The sequence below is a fragment of the Lissotriton vulgaris genome, chromosome 5, assembly GCF_964263255.1.
Source record: "Lissotriton vulgaris chromosome 5, aLisVul1.2, whole genome shotgun sequence".
Taxonomy (NCBI): Eukaryota; Metazoa; Chordata; class Amphibia; order Caudata; family Salamandridae; genus Lissotriton; species Lissotriton vulgaris.
This window is the reverse complement of record NC_141693.1, coordinates 1,831,461,952-1,831,484,625: the sequence shown is the minus strand read 5'-3', so window position 1 is coordinate 1,831,484,625 and position 22,674 is coordinate 1,831,461,952. Positions and strand designations below refer to the sequence as shown.

General features: G+C 46.4%; 1 protein-coding gene across 1 annotated transcript in view; it reads left to right on the top strand.

The window, feature by feature from the left end:
• LOC147717475 (uncharacterized) overlaps nt 1–22,077 on the top strand; it is a 37,733-nt gene extending 15,656 nt beyond the window's left edge. Inside the window, exon 5 of the mRNA XM_086919854.1 lies at nt 22,042–22,077. Coding sequence (XP_086775980.1) covers nt 22,042–22,077 — 36 coding nt within the window. The remainder of the gene's footprint in view (nt 1–22,041) is intronic.
• Nucleotides 22,078–22,674: the final 597 nt, after the last annotated feature.

The window sequence follows — 22,674 nt, the reverse complement described above, 5'->3', positions numbered from 1 at the left end:
CGCATTGATGTCTCACTCTCTCCCACACTCTTAGTGTGGCTCCCATGGGGTGTGCTGCTGACAGGGGAACTGGGTCTAAGTGAAGTGTTTGAATCGTCTTCTACCTCCTCGTCATCACCAGATGAAAAAACAACGTTTTCATTGCGTGCAATTGCGGCTTCCTTGATCGTGTGTAGGTGCGCAAACCATTGGACATCGTGCGTTCTCCTAAGATGACCTCTCTGGCCTCCGGTACCATAGTTGGAACCCAACTTACCACGACTAACTCGAAGCTTACAAATGCTACAAATGGCTACGTTTTCATTTTTTGGGCAAACACTAAAGAAGTCCCAAACTGGAGACTTGAAATGTCTTCGGGGGCCGGAGGAGGCGGCGATACTGGTGGTGGTGGTCCTGCTGCTAATGCCAGATGAAGTGGAGGATGTGGATTGCCGAACTTCAGTACGTTTTGCACTTTCACCACCACGAATTGAGGTCGAGGACGAGGTGGGTACCTTCTTGCGAGGAAGAAATATGGAAGCGGTAGGTTTTGGTGTACTACTTAACTCCAAATGTAATGATTCCATTTCCATTGCCTCCTCGCCGACATCATCATCACGCTCAGCAGCTTCTCGGGATAGGGTCAAAATGTCTCTTTGCTGCATGCCCGGTGGGGCTGCAGTGACCTTTGTGATGACTGGCTCGTCGTCATCGTGAGAGGCTTCATCACCAGCAGTATCTGTCACTTCTTGTTGAGCCTCATCACACTCCATAGGTTTGAGTTTTTGGACGACCTTCCTTTTACGCTTAGGTACCGGTGTCAGATCATGGTGTGCCTCACTGTCAGACCGCAGTTGTGGTTCCCAAGACAGATCACTTGCATCAGAACGAGGTGGGCTTGAAGAAGATGTAGACACCCCCCTTGATCTTTTCCTTGCTAGGGATGTGGAAGACAATGAATGATCATCAGGAGGAGTGGCTTCCAATGATACCTCGGCTTCATTGTCGATTTCCAAATGTGCCCCTACTTCGGGAGGAACAACTATTGTGGGCACTTGTGAACCTCCATGCACCTTTGCTTGCGCATCTCCTTTTGCTGCCTCTCCTTCCACATGTACTTGGGCGTGTACTTGCACATGGTGTTGTTGTTGCGGCTGTGGTTGTTCAACACTTGTCAGATGAGTTACAACAACCTGTGTTGATTCAGGGACATTGCTGCTACTTTCTTGCGATGAGCCAACATCACTGGTCGATGGTGATTGGAGAAGTACACTGACTGCCTCTGAAGCACTCAAGGGCTTTGACTTAAGTTGGCGTGGTGGTGGAGGCACTGAACCCAATGGAGCAGGGGTGCTGCTCCCAGCTTGGTCCCCAGCAGATCCTGCTGCTGCAGGCGTACTTTTTTTTTTGCTCCCCAAAAAAGTGGCGGGTGGCACACCAGCCTCCTTGGTAACTTGCTTCTTCTGCTCCTTACTAGCAACTTTCTTGCTAGAGGAGCTACGGAGAACTTTCTTTGGGGGCGGGGCCATCTTCTTCAGAGCAGGTCAGACAGCAGGCCGCAGTTGCACGAATTGTAGAGTTGTCTGAGGCCAGACGTGACGTCGCGTGACGTTATGCTGCGCACACACACCGCTGCAGGACTTCTTCCTGGCACTGGTGGTTCTCTTGAGTCTTGTGCACCTAAAAAAAATGGAAGACAGAGGAACATCAGTTCAGTTATAGAGCACCAAAAAAATCGAAAAACACTGCAAAATCAGCACAATCCCAATCCATCCATGCCCTCCATAATGTTTAAATTCAAGACAACCCACAGAAAGACTAGGCCCATGCAAGACTCACTACCCCTGGGCATAAATAAAGGTTGAAAAGTAGGCAAAATGGTTGGAGGCCTAACAACAAAGCCTGCATTTAAAATGGCCACTTGCCTGCCAGCACATGGCCAGTGCCTGTAGCTGCACTCAAAATGGCCACCAGCCACATGGCATGTCCCTCACCATGAACACCCCCAAAAATCGAAAAACACTGCAAAATCAGCACAATCCCATTCCATCCATGGCCTCCATGATGTTTAATTCAAGACAACCCACAGAAAGACTAGGCCCATGCAAGACTCACTACCCCTGGGCATAAATAAAGGTTGAAAAGTAGGCAAAATGGTTGGAGGCCTAACAACAAAGCCTGCATTCAAAATGGCCACTTGCCTGCCAGCACATGGCCAGTGCCTGTAGCTGCACTCAAAATGGCCACCAGCCACATGGCATGTCCCTCCCCATGAACACCCCCAAAAATCGAAAAACACTGCAAAATCAGCACAATCCCATTCAATCCATGGCCTCCATGATGTTTAAATTCAAGACAACCCACAGAAATACTAGGCCCATGCAAGACTCACTACCCCTGGGCATAAATAAAGGTTGAAAAGTAGGCAAAATGGTTGGAGGCCTAACAACAAAGCCTGCATTCAAAATGGCCACTTGCCAGCACATGGCCAGTGCCTGTAGCTGCACTCAAAATGGCCATCAGCCACATGGCATGTCCCTCCCCATGAACACCCCCAAAAATCGAAAAACACTGCAAAATCAGCACAATCCCATTCCATCCATGGCCTCCATGATGTTTAAATTCAAGACAGCCCACAGAAAGACTAGGCCCATGCTAGACTCAAATACCCCTGGTGAAAAGGCCACAAGTACAGGCCCAAAAAACGAAAATCACTGAAAAATCTGCACAATCCCATTCCATCCATGGCCTCCATGATGTTTAAATTCAAGACAACCCACAGAAAGACTAGGCCCATGCAAGACTCACTACCCCTGGGCATAAATAAAGGTTGAAAAGTAGGCAAAATGGTTGGAGGCCTAACAACAAAGCCTGCATTCAAAATGGCCACTTGCCAGCACATGGCCAGTGCCTGTAGCTGCACTCAAAATGGCCACCAGCCACATGGCATGTCCCTCCCCATGAACACCCCCAAAAATCGAAAAACACTGCAAAATCAGCACAATCCCATTCCATCCATGGCCTCTATGATGTTTAAATTCAAGACAGCCCACAGAAAGACTAGGCCCATGCTAGATTCAAATACCCCTGGTGAAAAGGCCACAAGTACAGGCCCAAAAAACGAAAATCACTGAAAAATCTGCACAATCCCATTCCATCCATGGCCTCCATGATGTTTAAATTCAAGACAACGCACAGAAAGACTAGGCCCATGCAAGACTCACTACCCCTGGGCATAAATAAAGGTTGAAAAGTAGGCAAAATGGTTGGAGGCCTAACAACAAAGCCTGCATTCAAAATGGCCACTTGCCAGCACATGGCCAGTGCCTGTAGCTGCACTCAAAATGGCCACCAGCCACATGGCATGTCCCTCCCCATGAACACCCCCAAAAATCGAAAAACACTGCAAAATCAGCACAATCCCATTCCATCCATGGCCTCCATGATGTTTAAATTCAAGCCAGCCCACAGAAAGACTAGGCCCATGCTAGACTCAAATACCCCTGGTGAAAAGGCCACAAGTACAGGCCCAAAAAACGAAAATCACTGAAAAATCTGCACAATCCCATTCCATCCATGGCCTCCATGATGTTTAAATTCAAGACAACCCACAGAAAGACTAGGCCCATGCAAGACTCACTACCCCTGGGCATAAATAAAGGTTGAAAAGTAGGCAAAATGGTTGGAGGCCTAACAACAAAGCCTGCATTCAAAATGGCCACTTGCCTGCCAGCACATGGCCAGTGCCTGTAGCTGCACTCAAAATGGCCACCAGCCACATGGCATGTCCCTCCCCATGAACACCCCCAAAAATCGAAAAACACTGCAAAATCAGCACAATCCCATTCAATCCATGGCCTCCATGATGTTTAAATTCAAGACAACCCACAGAAATACTAGGCCCATGCAAGACTCACTACCCCTGGGCATAAATAAAGGTTGAAAAGTAGGCAAAATGGTTGGAGGCCTAACAACAAAGCCTGCATTCAAAATGGCCACTTGCCTGCCAGCACATGGCCAGTGCCTGTAGCTGCACTCAAAATGGCCACCAGCCACATGGCATGTCCCTCCCCATGAACACCCCCAAAAATCGAAAAACACTGCAAAATCAGCACAATCCCATTCCATCCATGGCCTCCATGATGTTTAAATTCAAGACAGCCCACAGAAAGACTAGGCCCATGCTAGACTCAAATACCCCTGGTGAAAAGGCCACAAGTACAGGCCCAAAAAACGAAAATCACTGAAAAATCTGCACAATCCCATTCCATCCATGGCCTCCATGATGTTTAAATTCAAGACAACCCACAGAAAGACTAGGCCCATGCAAGACTCACTACCCCTGGGCATAAATAAAGGTTGAAAAGTAGGCAAAATGGTTGGAGGCCTAACAACAAAGCCTGCATTCAAAATGGCCACTTGCCTGCCAGCACATGGCCAGTGCCTGTAGCTGCACTCAAAATGGCCACCAGCCACATGGCATGTCCCTCCCCATGAACACCCCCAGAAATCGAAAAACACTGCAAAATCAGCACAATCCCATTCCATCCATGCCCTCCATGATGTTTAAATTCAAGACAGCCCACAGAAAGACTAGGCCCATGCACCACTCACTACCCCTGGTCAAGGCCCCAACAACAGGTCAAAAATCGAAAAACACAGAAAAATCAGCACAATCCCATTCCATCTATGCCCTCCATGATGTTTAAGTTCAAGACAGCCCACAGAAAGACTAGGCCCATGCACCACTCACTACCCCTGGTCAAGGCCCCAACAACAGGTCAAAAATCGAAAAACACAGAAAAATCAGCACAATCCCAATTCATCTATGGCCTCCATGATGTTTAAGTTCAAGACAACCCACAGAAAGAATCAGTCCACCCACCACCGAGTACCCCTGGGCAAAAGGCCCCAAAACAGCCCAAAAATCGAAAATTCCAAAATTTTAGTTGCAGCAACTGTAATGCCCCAAACAAACTTACTTGTAAAATTTCTAATCCAACAGTGATCCAAAGAAAGTCAAAAAGGCCTCAAATCCAAAGATCCAGCAGCATCCACAAAAAGTAATTCTTCCAGCTCCACATCCAAATGAAAAGTGACCAGGAGATGGACAAAGCACTGGGAGGAGCCTGCTGAACAGGAACAGGAAGTTGAAGACTGTGGGGCACTTCCTTCCTTCCTCCCACCCCCCTGCCCCCCTCCCCAAAATGGACTCCTCGCTAAAAAAGTGCAGGCAAATGTCAAACTAAGGAGTTATTCACATAAAAATCATCATTTCTAGAAGGTTTATGCTGCTTGCTGGTGGATTTCTTGTGCAGAATTGCAAATTTATATTTTCGCTCGCCGCATCTCAAATCTCGCAATTGCGAAGTGCCGCGAGACGTGATCTCGCCGTACTCGCGTTGACAAACTATCGCTGGCAAGCCGCGATGACGTAATCGCGCTCGCCAATTCCCGCGGGATCACACAGCAAGATCCAAAATGGCGCAGCACTCGCAAACTATCGAAAAAAACAACTCGGCAAACGATGATAAACGCCGCGCGCCGCAAAAATTGTATCACCAACGCCGCGCGCCGCCAAAAAAATCCGCTGCGTGCGAATTTGCGGATTTTGCGGGAAATCCGCAAATCTCGCGGATTGCGGATTTCCCGAAAATCCGCAAAATCCGCGAGCGTAACGGATTTTCCGCCCATGCTTAAATCTACCCCACTACACTATACACAATCTACCCAACTCGACTCCAATCTACCTCACTCCATTCCAATCTACCCCACCCCAGGTCACACACCCCACCCCACTCCAATATACCCCACTTCAATGTACCACACTCTAATCCAATCTACCACACTCCACTACAATCCAATCTATCCCACTCCAATCTAACCCACTCCACTCTACCGGACTCCACTACAATCTACGCCACTTCACTACACTCCAGTCTACCCCACTACACTCTATCTAACCAAATAAAACCCACCCCCTCCAGTCTACCCCACTCAGTCTAACCCAATCAACCTCACCCCAGTACAGTCTACCCCAATCCACACCAATCTACTGCACTATACTCAAACCTACCCCACCTTGCTCCAATCTACATCAGTCTACCCCACTCCACTCCGACCCAACCCAATCTACCCAATCCACTCCACTCCAATGTACCCCAATCCAATACACTCCACTCCAATTTACCCAACTCCACTTTACTCCACTCTAATCCACCCCTGTCCAATATACCCCACTCCACTCCAATTTACCCCACCCCACTCCAACCTCCACTGCAATCTATCCAATTGCTCTCCACTCTAATCTACCCCACTCCACCACCATCTACCCACACCACTCTACCACAATCTGTCCCACTCCAATCTATGGCACTCTAGCCCTTTCCACTCCAACCTTCCACACTCCAATCCTAACAATCTACCACACCTCCCTCCACTCTAATCTGCCCCACCCCACTCTATAGCACTCCACTCTACTCTACCCAAATCTACCCCACTCAACTTCATTCCAATCTGTCACACTCCACTCAAATCTACCTCACGCCAATCTAACCCACTCTACCCCAAACCACCTCACTCTAGCCTACTCCACACGAATATGCCCTAATCCAATCTGTCCCACTCTAATCTACTCCACTTCATCCCAATCTTCACCACACTAGCCCCCTCCACCCTACCCCACACCCCACTTCAGTCTATCCCACTCCACTCCAATCTACCCCACTCCAAACTACCCCATTCCAAGCATTCATCTTCAATCTCCCCACTCTAATCTACCCCACTCATTCCAATCTACCCTACTTTAATTCACCTCATTTACTTCACTCCACTCTGATCTACTCCACTACATTCCACTACAATCTACCCCTATATACCACCACACCAATCTACTTCACTCCCCTAATCTACTCCACTTCACCCCAATTTACCCCAATTCAATCTACCCACTTCCCCAATCTAATCTATCCCATTCCAATCTCTGCAATGTACTCTACTCCAGTCTACTCCACCCCACATCACTCCAGTCTACCCCACTTCCTCAATCTACCCCACTGCACTTCACCTTAATCTACCCAACTCTAAACAACCTCAATCTACCCCACTCCGTTACATTCCACCTTACTATAATCCACACAATCTACGTTGCTCCTTTCCAATGTACCCTAATCCACCCCACTACATTTTCCACCAATCTTCCCCACCCCACTGCAATCTACCCTAATATATCCCACTCCACTCTACCCTAATCTACCCCAATCCAATCTACTCCAATCCAGCCCACTCCATGCTAATCTACCCCACTCTACTCTACCCAATCTACCCTATTCCACCCTAACCCAATCTACCGCATTGAACTCTACTCCCATCTCGCCCACCCCACTCCAGGCCACTGACGTTTAGGGATGCTGAACAGCAGCCACGTTAGTGCACATAATGGCTAAAACACGTTGCCAAAGCCAGTAGCTCCAGCATAGGCTAGACCTATTGGCTTTACCAATGCTTGTTGTGAAGTGTGATCTTGTCGACTGTGATGGGGCAAAACCTGCAACATCCCCACTTGGTGGGCTGTGCAAAATGCACACCACCGTGATTGGTGCTGCCCCCCATGCCCCACACTAAACAGCGATGCCGGCAGACTGCCTACCTGATGATATTCACAAACTCTGCAGGGACAGCCAGGAACTGTGGCATTTTATGCCAAACAAGGGAGGGGTGATGGGAGAAAGTACATACTTGGGGGACAATTTGAATACTACACTTTGCTGCAGGTTGCCTTCCCCCCACAGACACTGCAAGAATCCCCTCAAAGTGGAAAGGGCAGATACACTTAACTGCTAATTCAATCGCGGCTGACGCAGAAAAATACCGGCGGCCAGGTGGAGGGACAAGAGGGGGCCAGCTGTAAGCATGCGGGTGAGCACCCGGCTAGGGGTTTAATGATACATCATTTGTTAAAACCACTTACCTGGTGCTGCCGGCTGCCTTGTGCTCCTCTGCAGGGATTGGCCTGAGCGGGCTGAAAAGATGCTCGCTCAGGCACATGGAGCTGTTTCTCCAACCCGGCTGTACAATACAGAAGCCTAAGGGCCCTATTATTATGGCGGGTGGACTTTGTCCTCCCGCCATACCCTCGGGAAACGGGACCGCCCGTTGAGGGTGCTGCAGTCCCGCACTCCTGATTAGTATGTGCCCGCCACACTGGTGGGCGCATGGAGCATCTGCAACATTGCGGCGGGCGTTGCAGAGAGCATCGCCCGCTGCAATGCCAGAGAGGCAGGCTGCACGTTTCAATGCACAACGTGACAGGCACCACGTGGTGCCTGTCATGTTGTTCATTGAAAGGCAGGTGCACCCCCCGGAGTCCGGACTTGTCGACCAGGCAGAAAAGCGGCGGACGGCCTTTCCGATCACCGCGAACCCCCCAGCCATTTTAATATGACGGGGGGTCTTTGCTGCACTTTGCTGCAAGGATGGCAGGCAGATCGTCCCCGCCAGGTCGGCAGTGACTACCGCCGGCCCGGTGGGGCGATCCGCCTGCCATCCTAATGGGGCCTTAAGTGCGCATGTCATTTTGGCTGGCCTGAGACAGCCGGCCAAACTGACATGCGCACTTACAAGTGCACATACCACTCCTCCTCCCCCTCCCATGGCCCGGCCGCACCTGGCTCGGAGCTAGAAGCTAAATCATAAAACAATAATAAGACATTGTTTAATTTTTCAGCTGTTGGCTCTGAGCCAGTAGGGTGACTCTCCTCCGCCATTGTGGAAGAGCCGCCACTGTGCTAATTACTGTTGGCTCTGTTTTCATTAGTGCCAAAGATAAATGCAATCTGTTGATTTTGTGTGGTATTTTTCTATTGTGAGAAAGTTGTATTAATGTGCTTTTTTCATAAACTAATGTACTGGTAAAACCGTATTGGTTGGAAAAAACATCTGGTAAAATCACCCTGACTCACACCAGCCCTCTTCTCTTGCAGAAATGTACTTACTACCTGTTCAGATCAGGTGGTAAATGTTAGGCATTCAACTGCCTGGAATAGGTAATAAGGGAATATCCCACAGAATTCTACCTTGTAATTTCAGGTTGGCATAGTTATTCTCGATTCCAAAGGGTTTTACTAGTAATGTCAGTAATTCCATGCGGATCACGATATATCTGTCTGCCTTAAAGCTCGGCATGGAGTTCCACTGTACTCTTATTCGCGGCCAAAGACTCTATAGTTTTTAGGTCGAGCATGGGCAGTGCTGCTCTGTGAGGCATGGTGTATTGAGGTTAACCCTGGGCGGTGAACTCCGCTCTGCTCGCGGTCGTCAACGCAAAGTTGGTGAGCGCAAGCAGGAAAAATTAACCTTGCAGTGAGATTTCTCAACGCGGGCGGGCGGATTTCTCCTTGCGAGTGGTCACCTATGCTCGCGACCGCTCGTGTTGAGAAATCATCCCTTCGCGTTGAGAAAGCTGCCACTCGAGTTAAAAATCTACTCGAGGGGCAGAAACGAAGCAGCACCCACTTGCGCTGGGCATGTTTGCGTTCATGATTGCACAGTGCGGACAAACACCAGGACCTGAAAATCACTGCAAGCTACATCTATCTAACGTACTCTGAGGCTTGTGGAGTTCCGCGTAGCGCGGTGGAGTTTTTTTGCACTATGCGGAGTTCCGCTATGCAGAACTCCACCCATGCCTTGGTGAGGTATGGCATAGAAGCTCCGCCCATCTTTTCAATTGGCTCCTATTACTGTCCTTGTGAAATCATTGATTTTCATTTGTGAATAGGCTTAGTAGTCCCTCCTTGGTACCGCAATGTCTGCATCTGTAACCTAGTTAAACACATGGAGAGTAAGGAAAAGTTAACTTGTCCTCTTCCCTAGATACTTTATTATAAACAAAATGGACAAGTCCTTCTTCTGGTTTTATAGTCAATGATCCTGACAGAAACCTTTAGAAAAGGAGGTAGAAAGTACAAACAACTGCAAGTTGTTTTAGGAAACCCCTCACCCACCTACCTGGTAGGTGGCATGCTTCATCATTGGGGCCGACCTGGATTACCTAGCCCAATCCAGCTGTGCTTCAACGCCTGTGTCCATACTGAGGTACATTGAAAAACCTCAAGTCAATCCCATGACTGTTTTCACCCATGTCCTAGGGCCCTTTTATTAAAACTTTTACAAGGGTCATCCCTAGAGACATTCTTAACACATAGTTGCACATCACTTCACTTTCTTCACACAAACAACCTGCTCCCCTGTAACACAGGCGTTGAAGCACAGCTGGATTGCGCTAGGTAATCCAGGTCGGCCCGATGTTGAAGCATGCCACCTACCTGGTAGGTGGGTGAGGGGTTTCCTAAAACAACTTGCAGTTGTTTGTGCTTTCTACCTCCTTTTAAGGTGGACACTTCTAAGATGGGTACATACAGTATAGTTGTACCGGTTTTACCATCAAGCAAGTTGGCTGGTTTGTGGCACAGTTGCAGCTCTCCTTAGGGGAGATAGACGCTGTACATTTACAACATTTGCAGTTCTACTATAGGACTAATACATACGGGCCGCCGGGCGCATGCTCCTGAGAACAGTGTTTCTCGTGTTGGGCATGCGCCCAGGCGCTCTGCGAAACATCGAACAACTACGCAGGGTAGCCCTCTCTAGTAAGGGTGTTTACTGCCACATTTACCCGTGTTCTGAGGAAATAGATCCTTCTCTTTACTCCACTACGTAACACAATGTGGATTATAATAAGGATTCATACCGGCGCCGCACTACCGCCTGCACATGCGCGAGGGAGCAGTTTCCCAGATCGCGTTTTCTCTTCTTGGTTTACGTGTCCCGCCAGGAAGTTATTTAAAGATTCAGGGCGCTCCTATGGATACCTCCTCTTCCGCTTGGCTCACACTTCGGGGCACCGACGGACAGGTGAGTGTCTGCATGCTCTGGCCTTCGGATGACTTTAGACCTGACAGTTGCTCCGAGAATACAAGACCCAATGGAGTTCTAGGGGTCCCAGCGCTTTGCATGGTTGGGCAGCCTCAGGGGACTTATATATCCCACCACACTGAAGCAACCCTTATTTCTGGGTAACTATTGAGTCACCATTGGACCAATTCTATATTTCTCCCACCATTAGCATAGGTTTGGGATGAAATGGTTACATGTATAAATCATTCATAGACACTCTCTAGGGTCTATATTGACTATCCCAGTTGAGATATTTCGCAACAGAGGCAACTTTTAATATGTCACTAGAGGTGGGAAGTGGGGACTTTGGTATGGCAGATGGGTACACCTCACACGTTAGTTAGGTTTAGTGTGTAGAGTGATTGGCTTGGACACCGTAAAGTTTTACTTACTGTGTTCTTTTTCTACACCATAGAGCGGGGCCTCCTAATCCCGAGCGGTTGCCGGGCGAGGTGAGGTCCTCACCCACACAAGGCTGGGTGAGTATCACTTAGAGGAAATGCCTCTAGGTGATTTAGCTATTATGCTTTTCTTTTATATGCGGAATATAATGTATTCATGCAGGCGTGTCCCTGTATACGGTCTCCCTGTATCCAGGTGGATATGTATGGTGTAATTCAATGTTGTTATACAACCATCTTTTGTTTGTTGACAGGAAGAAGACTATCTTCTCCCACCAGTGGACGCCTTATATGTTCAAATTTCTGGTAGATATGTATCAGTTTTTTACCCAATACATTGCTTGTGGTTGTAGTTGCAGTAGCTTCCTTGTATCTTTGGTCCTGAAGAAAGCCGGAACAATGTTCCTTAGGCTGAAACATGTCGACCGTCCTGCACTGCGCCATATGGTAGACTTTTCACCAGGCGTTTTTAACATGTGACACCATAGTTTCTGTATGTACACTATGTCGGAACTAAGGTAGTCAATTTTATTCTCACATCTATCTCACTATCATCACTCAAGCACTGCACATCATTTTGTCCACTTGATGGCAAACATGTAGCTAGATTACTGACATCCATTTCCACTACGGCACTACATAGCCAATTGTGGTATGGTATGATCAATGACTCCCACATGACGTAAACTCCACCAATAAGGGTGGTCTGATGGGATTCTTTCTAGTTATATGTTGCCAATAACTACCAATGGCACATATGCACTCTACTTGTTTCTCAGTCGCCGGTACAGTTACACGCCATCGTGTGACCTGGTCTGCTTCTTTGTATGTTTCACAGTGGCAGCCGTGCCATTGGTTTATTTGCTGCGCCAAATGCGACATGGGGCGCTTTTACCAAAAAAAGCACCCCATACCGCGCTTTCACTTTAATAGTGGCCGCTGATTATTCTTTAAACACTGCTTGTCTAAAGAAAGGGGCGTTGCCTCTATTAATGTGAAAGCGTTGCATGGGGCGCTTGCAAAGCAATAAGTCTCGCATTTGCAAGAATTTAAGATATTGTCATTTACAATGCCAACAACTCAAACTCTCGTAAATGAAAGGCCTATTGCATTGCTAATGCGTGTTCTATTCTCTAGTGTGTAATTCTTGAAAGGCCCTCAAAACAATTGGCCCAGTTTTAGATGCGATAATTACTGCATCAACAAAACCCGACATCAAGGTGTTCTGAATTTTTGTTTGCAATAATTATAGCCTATTACACGTTTTGGCCACAAACTGGGCACAAAGCATTCAGACTTTAGTGCTTTTCCCACCAATATCCGCATGTCCTGGTATTTTCCAGAAATACCAGGGCCTTTTTTTTCCTTTACAATTTGGCAGGTTTTTTGTTTTTTTATTATTTTATTATTTTGTGTTATCATAACAAACACTGTGTTGGTGCAACAACAACGACGGTCGCATGAAGAGCAGTCACAGTATACAGTGTTATCCAAACAGCAGTGATTCCACATGGGACTGATAATACAAATACAAAGAAACATCTCTGCACTTCCCCATATATCAGTGGCACAATAGCAATAATGAGTCAAACACATACTGATGGACCATCACAACCAGAGGATGTGCCAGGGCCCGCATCAACCGCCGTCAGGGCGGGCCAAGGTGTCCTCCAAAAGATCAAACCCATAATATCTCCTCTAATGACCCCAAACCTTGCAGAACTTCCAAGGGCGGACCCCATTTCCGTAGGTGACCTTTTCTGCACCCGTTAAAGGTCCATCCCGCTTTTATATTCTTGAATAGTGGGAGCGTCTACCACCCTCCATCACCTGGCCACTTCGCGTTTGGCAACCACTAGCCCTAGTGCAATAAATAGGATTTGGAATCTGGGAGCGTCCACATCATTCGGAATATCCAAGAGGACACATTTTTGGATCGACTGGGAGTGACACCTCCAGAACTGCGCTAAGTTCAGCAACAATTTCCTTCCAATATGCCTGGATCAATAGCCCCATATTGTATGTAAGAAGTCCTTGGCGTTCTTGCACCAAAGACACATCGGGGTCTCTGCTTTACCCTTTGTATGCAGTCTGTGTTTGTCATAATACCGTCCTGTGCAACATTTTAAAATGTTGGCAGATTTGACCTATCGAAATTTAACTGGGATATGGTATGTATTGGACCCTGTCAGTACTGGGTGCTATAAAAAACGCAAAACTCATAATTCTGATATGTGCAGTAATAGGTGTTACAGTAATATCTGAAATGATCAGGTCTCTCGTAATGAAGGAGATAGAGTGTATTTTATTTACAGTGCATTATTCCTCCAGTGTGCTTCTTTTTCTACAGTGTCACATTCTCTACTTTTCCTGGTCATGCCTATTTCAATTATAGTGTATCTTTACTCTGTTGAGTCTCATTCCCCTAGTCAAGTCAAGTCAATAAATTTATATAGCGTGCTACATACCCAGAGGGTCTCTAGGCGCTTGAAGAGGGGTGAGGAATTACTTCTCGAATATCCAGGTTTTAAGTTGCTTTCTGAATGCTAGGTGGTTTTGAGTGAGGCGAAGGTGCATGGGAAGTGAGTTCCAGGTTTTGGCCGCTAGGTAGGAGAATGATCTTCCTCCCATGGTGGTTTTGTTCACGCGGGGAACAGCAGCGAGGGCTTGGTTGTCTCTTGTCCTGATAGTCTCGTGCTGCTCTATATTGTTTTGACGCTATCGTGCCTTTTTTGATTTCTATGGTGTCTTGGTCCCATATAGTCCATGACACTGATTCGATGACAAAGATGTTTTCTGCATGTATCGGATCTTCCACACTTCCCACATAACCTACCATGTACTACATATTTTCAAACTTTCACAAAAAACTTTTCTAGGTTGCTTGGATCCAGAGGTACTACAGAATGATGCATGCGGTACAATAATTCATCAGACACTTTGCAAGTGTTACATGACCACATCTGAGTAGCTGGCTGCTGATTTTAGGATTCAAAGAGCAGTTTTGCCCAGATGGGGTTAACATCCTTGTGATAGGCTGGTGGAATGATATTGGTCTGCTGCTGGAACAGGAAACAAATCCCTTTCTTAAAAGTATCTTGAACAGTTTGGAATGAATGATTCCCTCTTTGCATGAAAATGTTTTGTTTCACTATTTATGCAAATTCATGTTTACATCACTAACCCTGTTCTCAAAGCAGCAGGTACTTCACAGACACGCTTGTCAAAGCAGCAGTAAATAACATTATGCTAGTTGGAATGCTTTTCTGAAGGAAGTCTTCGTTAAGGAAATTGAGGCTTTCAGAGACCCTGATTTGTGAAAATAGTGTAAATCTAAAATTGAAAATACATTTAAAAGCACAACTGGTATGCACAGAATAAAAGTGGAACACATTTAACAAAATGTAGACTAGTGTTCTGATGAACAAATGCTGTACCGGCATTTGTTTGCAAGACACAATAATTAATGCTGATGTATTTTTGGATGGGATGTGCTGAATGCTTAATGCTGTCTGTCTTTAGATGCCTATGAATTTCCTATTGCAGTGGAGTGCCTTTGTATCAAGGTGTGCTTCAGAAACAAATGTATGAATGTGTAGCAACAGTTGAGGTGCAGTCTGGCAACTAATTACAACCTTACGTAATGAGGGCCAGCATTAGGGCAGTACGACGGGTGCGGCCGCACTGGGATGTTCACCTGGAGGGGGGCACTGACCTCATGGGGACAATGTGTTTAGCAATAACATATGATTTAAAAGCACCTGCTGCAGAGTTCCTTGTGCACCAGCTTTCAGGCAGCAATAAAAATGTCAGGATAACTCTTCTGATTAATGTTCCTTCTCCTGACTCACCAATAAGTAGCACAGATGGTTAATATATATGCTGAAAAGGACAGATCCGTATTTTATGTGGATAACAGAGTGGATTAGTAAAGCCAGACTTTACCAGCACTTTAACGCCACGGTGGTTTTTCTGCCGCGGTGCAGGCGTTCTAAAGAGTGGGCAGGGCTCCGTCGGCCAACGGCAGCACGCAAGGGGTTAAAACAAATTAATTGTATGTGAGATAGGGGCCATGGAGAAATGAGGGGTACTTTTACCAGGTGGTAGTGAGGGAACCCAAGGAGGAGGTCATGGGGTGGAGGAAGAAAGGGGTCGAGTTGTGGAGTGCCAAAAAAGATTGTCGCACTAGGCGCCACCAGCGGTAAAGCCGGCCCGTACATAAGCACCTTAGACTCCAAAATGGCAGCCCTTAGATGGAGGTAAACATATGAGACTTTCATTAGGTAAATTGGTTAAAGGAACGGTCTTCTCCAAACCCTCCATCTTCACTGAAGAAACCAACCCCTTGTGGGATCAACAATGTGGATTCAGAGCAGGCAGAGGCACAGAATCAGCTGTTATATCTACATGGGATGCCTTAAACATACTGCTGACAAGAATGATGTGGCTTCGCTACCATGAATACTACTGGACCTATTAGAAGCTAGTCACACAATCCAACAACACATACTAATAGTGAAACTGCAACTTCTTGACATACGTGATACAGTTCTAAAATGAACCCCCTCAAAGACGGACAAGTCCATAGGCACTGCAAGTAGGGGTGCTGCAGCACCCACAGAATAATCATGTTGGATTGCAGAAGGTGAATGAGAAATAAAGAGGCCTTTCTATGTTGTTTTAGGATGTTGCTGTGTGTTCAAAGACAGATGTCAAGTGTCAGGCAAACTCTTCTGGCAAATTACTCATTATTTTAACAAGGAAATGATATTTTCTTTCTGTGACTGAAAAGTGAGATGAGTTTGTAATGAAAACTGTTTGATAATGGTGCTGGGGCAGAGGGAGTGAGAAAAGAAAGATGTGGGATGTCAATTTATCTAACACATCAAATATAAATATCTGTAAATGAATTGTGCCAACATTTCAAAATATATCAGCAACAAGGAAAGCGCAAATGAGGCACATTGTTTTCTTTTGTTGTCATTCTGAAGTGTGCTTCACTTTTAATGGGATGAAACAAATAAACCCACCTTTACCTGCGTATTACACAAATTATAAATATCATAAGAAATCTAAGTAAAACTGCATGTCTGATGAAAATTCAGTGGCCATTTAAGAGGCCGTTTCAATAAAAAATGTGCTCTCTGTTAATGACAGTTCACTGCCACACCATGGTTAACTCATTAATTGGTGAAAATGTGCTTCAAAATACTTGTCTCGCCAATTAGTACACTTTACCACTCTCCTGATGAATGGGCGTGGCTCATTTGCTCAATTTGCGCATTTGTCCTTTGTCTGACACCTGGATTTTGTTCACAACCCCTCTGAATTTAGTCATGTAACATTGTTAGCAGAACCCCCACTGAAAACTGTTCCAGCACCACATGATATTCCTAGAACCCCCACTACTTTTAACAACAGCACCACAGAACTCCATCATCTCTTATCTTCTAAAACATATCTGTGAACCCCCTTGTTGGATCTCATTAAATCCTTCAACCTGACACGCTACAATTAGGCAGACGAGATAAACATCTTACCCAGAAGACCTGTGCATGTTGGAACCTGATGACTGCCTCCGCTCCACAAATGGGTGAATGATGGCTAACCACAAAAGTCTCAACACTGCAAAAGCCGAGGCCATGTCTTGCAGATAGTGGCACACACTTCAACTTATGACTATTTGGCAAAAAAAACTTGATGCCCGACCAACTATATCAAGAGACGTGAGGAGCCGCGGGGTAACCATGGACTCAGGTCTGCTAACAAAGACCCGAGGAACATCTAATACACAATGAAAACATAAACATGCATCTTCCTGGACCTTAGATGCCCAAAAAAGCCACCAGTTATCCTCACCATCATTATCTCCCAGGTAGTGTATGCAATGGCCTATATCCCTTCCTCCAATATATGCAAACTACAACAAATCCTTAATGCCGACACCAGTCACATAATATCAGTTTTGCAAATCCTTCACTAGCTTCCAGTAACTGAGCAACCACTCTTCTTAGCACTTTGTATTGTTCACCAAGCCCCATGTGGAAAAGGATCAAGGGCTTTATTTACAAAGAATTAATACAGCACAGTGCAGCAAGCCGTTTGACTGCGCAGCGCTACATTAATTTTTAAGAAAAGGGATGTCATATCTACAACAATATGACAGATCCATTTGCTCTCCCCTGCGCTGGCGCACAATTAGCTGCCATGTTCCAACGCAGGCACCCTTGCACCATGTGGCAGGGATGCCTGCATCACAGGGATGAATGTTTATGTGCAGGAAGGTGTCTCTTCCTGCACATAAACAATGTGAAATGGCGTTTTGAAACTTCTCTGTGTGTTGCCTTAGCACACTTAGAAGTAGCAGAACGTCATTTTTCTAAAATGATTGTTTATGTGCAGGAAGGGACACCGGCACGTAAACACTCACAAGAGGTGATTTCCCTGTTCTATGTGTGCTGCAGAATGCAGCACGTAAAGAAAGAGGAAAAAAATTAGGAGAAATTAATACATCTCTCCTCGTTACACCTCCTTTGGGGAGGCATTGTATTCAGACGCATTTCCAGGTTTACGATTTCTCATAAATCTGGAAATATCAGGTTCCATGGGTGTTGTAAATCTGTCCCCATGTTTTGTATTTACAGTTGAACCTTAAAACATTTCTTACAAAACAGGACACTACCTTTGAGATTAGCACCGCAATCACCTTATGGTGAGAAAAGAAATTCATTGAAGAGTCTGCATATTCAGTCCAAGTGGCAACACTCTTGAACTCTTGGCCAACCAAACGACGAACTACATAGGGGCACATGAAATTCAAGTGAGAGGTGAAAACCTGGTTGTTTCAGAGATAATCACTGGACTACTTGTCCTGCCTGTAGCTACAGCACCTGCCAACGACGTGATGACAGGCACAGGAAACTGACCTGGACCGCAGGCACCTTACCCTCCCTCCAGCTACACAGCTGCTATAACAACCCGCCCCCTCCAGATATGCATTCATGATGTGGGCAACACCGAGCACACCACACATAACCACTCCATGCCCACTGGACAAGACTGGAGTATTTGTGTGCATTAATGTGCAGCTCTCTCATTCATGTGTTCATACATGCACCAAACCTACTCTAACCATTTCACGACCGCACTGTTCCAATGGCGCCAAAGGGTTGGTGACTAAAACTTGCTGCGGAGGGAAAGCAAGTGCTGCTGCCAGCGTCAATTACTTCACAGGAACCTATTGCCAGGCTTGGCTCTAGAAAGTCACTAGAGGGCGCTGTGTCCTTTTCTAAAACAAAAAATACAGGGTGCTCTTCATTTAGTTAAATGGTTTTAAGCTTCGTAGAAATGAAAAGTAGAAGATAGCGCATTGGGGTTTTTGTACATTAGGTAAGTTCTGCTTACACACTAATTTTCTAGCATTTGCGACAAGAATTTTAGATTTTATTAAGGATATTGAGGTGAGGATAATGCTCCGGCCACTTTTACTACTCCAAACAGCAGCCAATAGGAATACTGAAAACACATTGGCCCACATGCATCATTGTAACATTTTGCGATTTCTTAATTGCGAAAATTAAGGAATCGCAATTAAGAAATCGCAAAATGCTATGCATTAAAAAATCGCAATATTTTTTGCGATTCGGTATTTTTCCTTAATTGCGATTCACAATTTGCGAATCGCAATTAAGGAAAAATCTTCCCATTGATTCCTATGAGCCAAAAGGCCCATATGAATGAATGGGAAGGTATTCACATTTTGCGAATTTCAAATTGTGATTCGCAAAATGTGAATGCAATTTCAAGGGTGCAGGGGGGGGTCCAAAGAACCCCTCCCTGCACCCCTGAATTTTAACTTTGAATGCAATTTACACACACACACATGCCCCAAGGGCATGTGTGTGTGTAAATTAAAAGTTTCAAAAATGCAATTTGTGCATATTTGAAAGTTTTCGGTAAATTAGCATGAAGTTCAACTTCATGCTAATTTACCCCTTCCAAAGTGCGAATTCGCAATTTAAAAATAATCATGCATTGCATTTAAGAAATCTGAAATTGCGATTTCTTAAATGCAATCGCAATTTTAGAAATCGCAACATGGTTGCGATTTCTAAAATTGCGAAATGCATGATGCATTCCAAATTAGTCAATTACATTCACAAACGGACGAAAATTGCGATTCGCACCGTTTGCGAATGCAATTGACGTTGATGCATGTGGGCAAAAATAACTACATTTCCCAAGAAGCTTTAAACCATGCCTCATCACAGTCCACCAATCATGTTTAGTCCATATATATATAAACTATATAGATACCATCTTGACTGCCTCTTTCTTTGCATGATCAACAGTCCAAACCCGTAACGAGTCCATAACAGGAATTAACTAAACTGGACCACAAATCCAGATCCACAAAATTTAAGATTTCTCTCGAAGCCAATTGGCATCAGCAGGAAACTTACTTCCAAAACGTTTCATCCTTATTTCCTTGAGCCTGAAATGAAACATGAAATATTACCCAGTTCCACAAACAATCTTTTCTGCCATCTTAGCAACCTCGGTCCCTACCTCCGGTCCCGCCGGTCTTTAGCTGGGCGACCTTTTGATCGATCGTCTATCTTCTCCACAGATCTACTCATCGTTTGTAAATAATGCTGATGCCTCTGATCCCATCACTCATCACCCCCTCCCCTACCTCTTCCCTCCCTCCCTCTCTTTCTACCTCCCCAAGTCCTTTCCTCTATCCCCTGAATTTCTCTTCCCTTGCCTGCTTTTTAGGTTTCGCCTGGCATCCGCTGCGCAGCAGCGTTCGCGCTGGCGAAATCTTATGTTAGAACAGTACGGGGGCTTTGTCCCGCCTGCTCTTCCATTGGCTAGCTACATAAATGGAGGCTAGCCATTGGAAGAGAGATCTCTCCGTCATTGCCGGAGCAGATTCGTGGGCCTTCTGGTGATTTTTTCGCTCTCCGCCCCTTCGTGACGTCATTGCGGCGGTGGGCGGATGTTTTTTTTTTTCTCAGCATGTTTTGGCCATTTTGGACGTGTCTTTTGCGGGGGTGGGTTGCGTGATTTCCGTGTCCTGTCGTCTCTGTGTACTGTTCTTTTTGTCTGTTGGTTGTCGGGCTGACACTTTGCGCCCCGTACTGTGCGTGGCATCTTGCCGGTACGGTGCGCATCGAAAAGACTGTGCACTTTAGGAAAACTAACTGTACGCTTGGCAGCTCGCCCGTAACTTGTGTGCACCATTCTGCCCATCTGGACTGCCGTTAAAAAGAATCGTGCGCTCCCACTGTACTCTGCCAGATTATAAACTGTGCGCTTCATATTGCCTGGTGAACTATACGCTTCCGCTTCCCCCCTTTGAAAAGATCCATACGCTTCGATCCTCATTGCGAAGCTGTACGCCACGTACTGTTGCTCATGCTAGATGCGTGAGCATTGGTAGGGGCCGTCCATTTCTCACGCTAGATGCGTGAGCATTGGTAGGGGCCGTCCATTTCTCCTGTTCGGAGCGCACAGGAGCGCTACGAAGCATACACCATGCCCCAAACTTGCTAAAAGTAGCAGAAACGCAGGGAAAAGTATTTTTAAATCCCATGCTTTCTCTAGAAGGGACCTTTTAGTGCACTCTGTGGGTTTTATTCCACATTCGTACGATTCTCCCGCACTGCTTGCCTCCCGGTCACATAGGTCACTTCGGAGCACTTATTTAATTGGTTTGGATGTCTCCGCATCCTGTTCTTGGGCATTGTGTTTCAAACAACACGGAAGCGCCCCAGAACCGCTTCACCTTGGCACATCTGTTACCAGGTGTGCACTGCAGCCGCCCTAGCCTCTTTTTGCCCCCCGCGCCGGTCCGTGTTTGCACAGTCCTCTTCCTCTGATCTCCATGCCACTCCGGTCTGCAGGCTCAGCCCTGGCTTGGCGAAGTGACAAAAAAAGGGTTCATGTCCTCTGTTTATTTCTGCACATGCAATTTTGGTTACCCATTTTTTTGCACTCGAACCCTGAACTTCCAGCGTGTTTCTTTATGTTGGAAGGGCTGGCTAGAATTGTCACCGGAAGATGAAAAACAGGGTTCCTTTTATTAAACAGAGGCTGGCTGTTGCCTGACTGACATGTCAGCTTTTCATTGCACGTATTTGGAAAGTCTCGGTGAAGGGTGCCAGAATCCCTCTAACCCTGCCTTTCCCGAGGAACATAGGCCCCCTTCCCCTAAGAAGGCTTGTTCTTCTTCCTATTGCAAATAGAATGCAGCTGAAACACGACGTGCACTTCCGCGAGACTGTTTACGGTAGGTGTGAAGTGCCAACCGAAAATCAGCTGAATGTGCGGTGTTACTTCAAAAGACCACTTCCTGTGACCGCCGATGTTACACACGAGGTGTACTTTTTTTCTAAATATATATAGTGCGTATGGAGTGCAGCTGAAGGACTTCCTGTCATTTGAAATGACTCCCGTTTCTGTCATAACGTACCCTGCACCTCGGATAATGCTGCCGGGCGTCCAGTACTCTCAGACAGTGCACTTCCTGGCACCTCGTAGTTTCCATTGTTTGCAGCGGCGGCTACCGATATTTAAGACGACTGCACTTTCATGGTCGCAGACAGTACGTACAAAGTGCACTTTCCCATTACACATACTGAACAGGGACTGGAACAAAAAGGCTTCACTTAAGAGTTATTTTTGTTTCATTTATATGCAGCCTGACGCAGTTGCTGGGCTTTCTGTGACTGTATAGTGCACACAATCATATGTTTATTAGGTATCTCAACTGAAGTGCACCTCGTGCACTTTCACCACATGTGCGAACTTGGTGCCAGTACATACTATTTGTATTTCTCAGTTTTTCTCAAGAAAAGCTACAGAAGTGAGCAAGGCTTTGCCCCGCCTGGAGAGTTGCCCGAGTGTGAAGGTGAGGTGGTGGCGCTAAGAAAAGGTTCCTGAAATGGCTCTATGTACACACGATGTATGTGTCTGCTGGCACTTTGGAGTTAGGAGTGCAGTTGTTCCTTTTAGGTGTGCATATCAGACACGTAGGTTGCAGTTGATGTTTGTCCTGCTGTACCTGTTTGTATCTTTGTGACAGCACACAGCAGAGGTGTGCCAGTGCAGATGATAGGCATCCGCCCCCTGGTTCCCCTTCTCCTGGCTGTGCTTGCTCCTCTGCAACCTGGCTGTGCTTGCTTCCATGCCACCTGGCTGTACTTGCTTCCCTGCCCCCTCGCTGTGCTTGCTTCCCTGCCCCCTCGCTGTGCTTTCTTCCCTGCCCCCTCACTGTGCTTGCTTCCCTGCCCCCTCGCTGTGCTTGCTTCCCTGCCCCCTCGCTGTGCTTGCT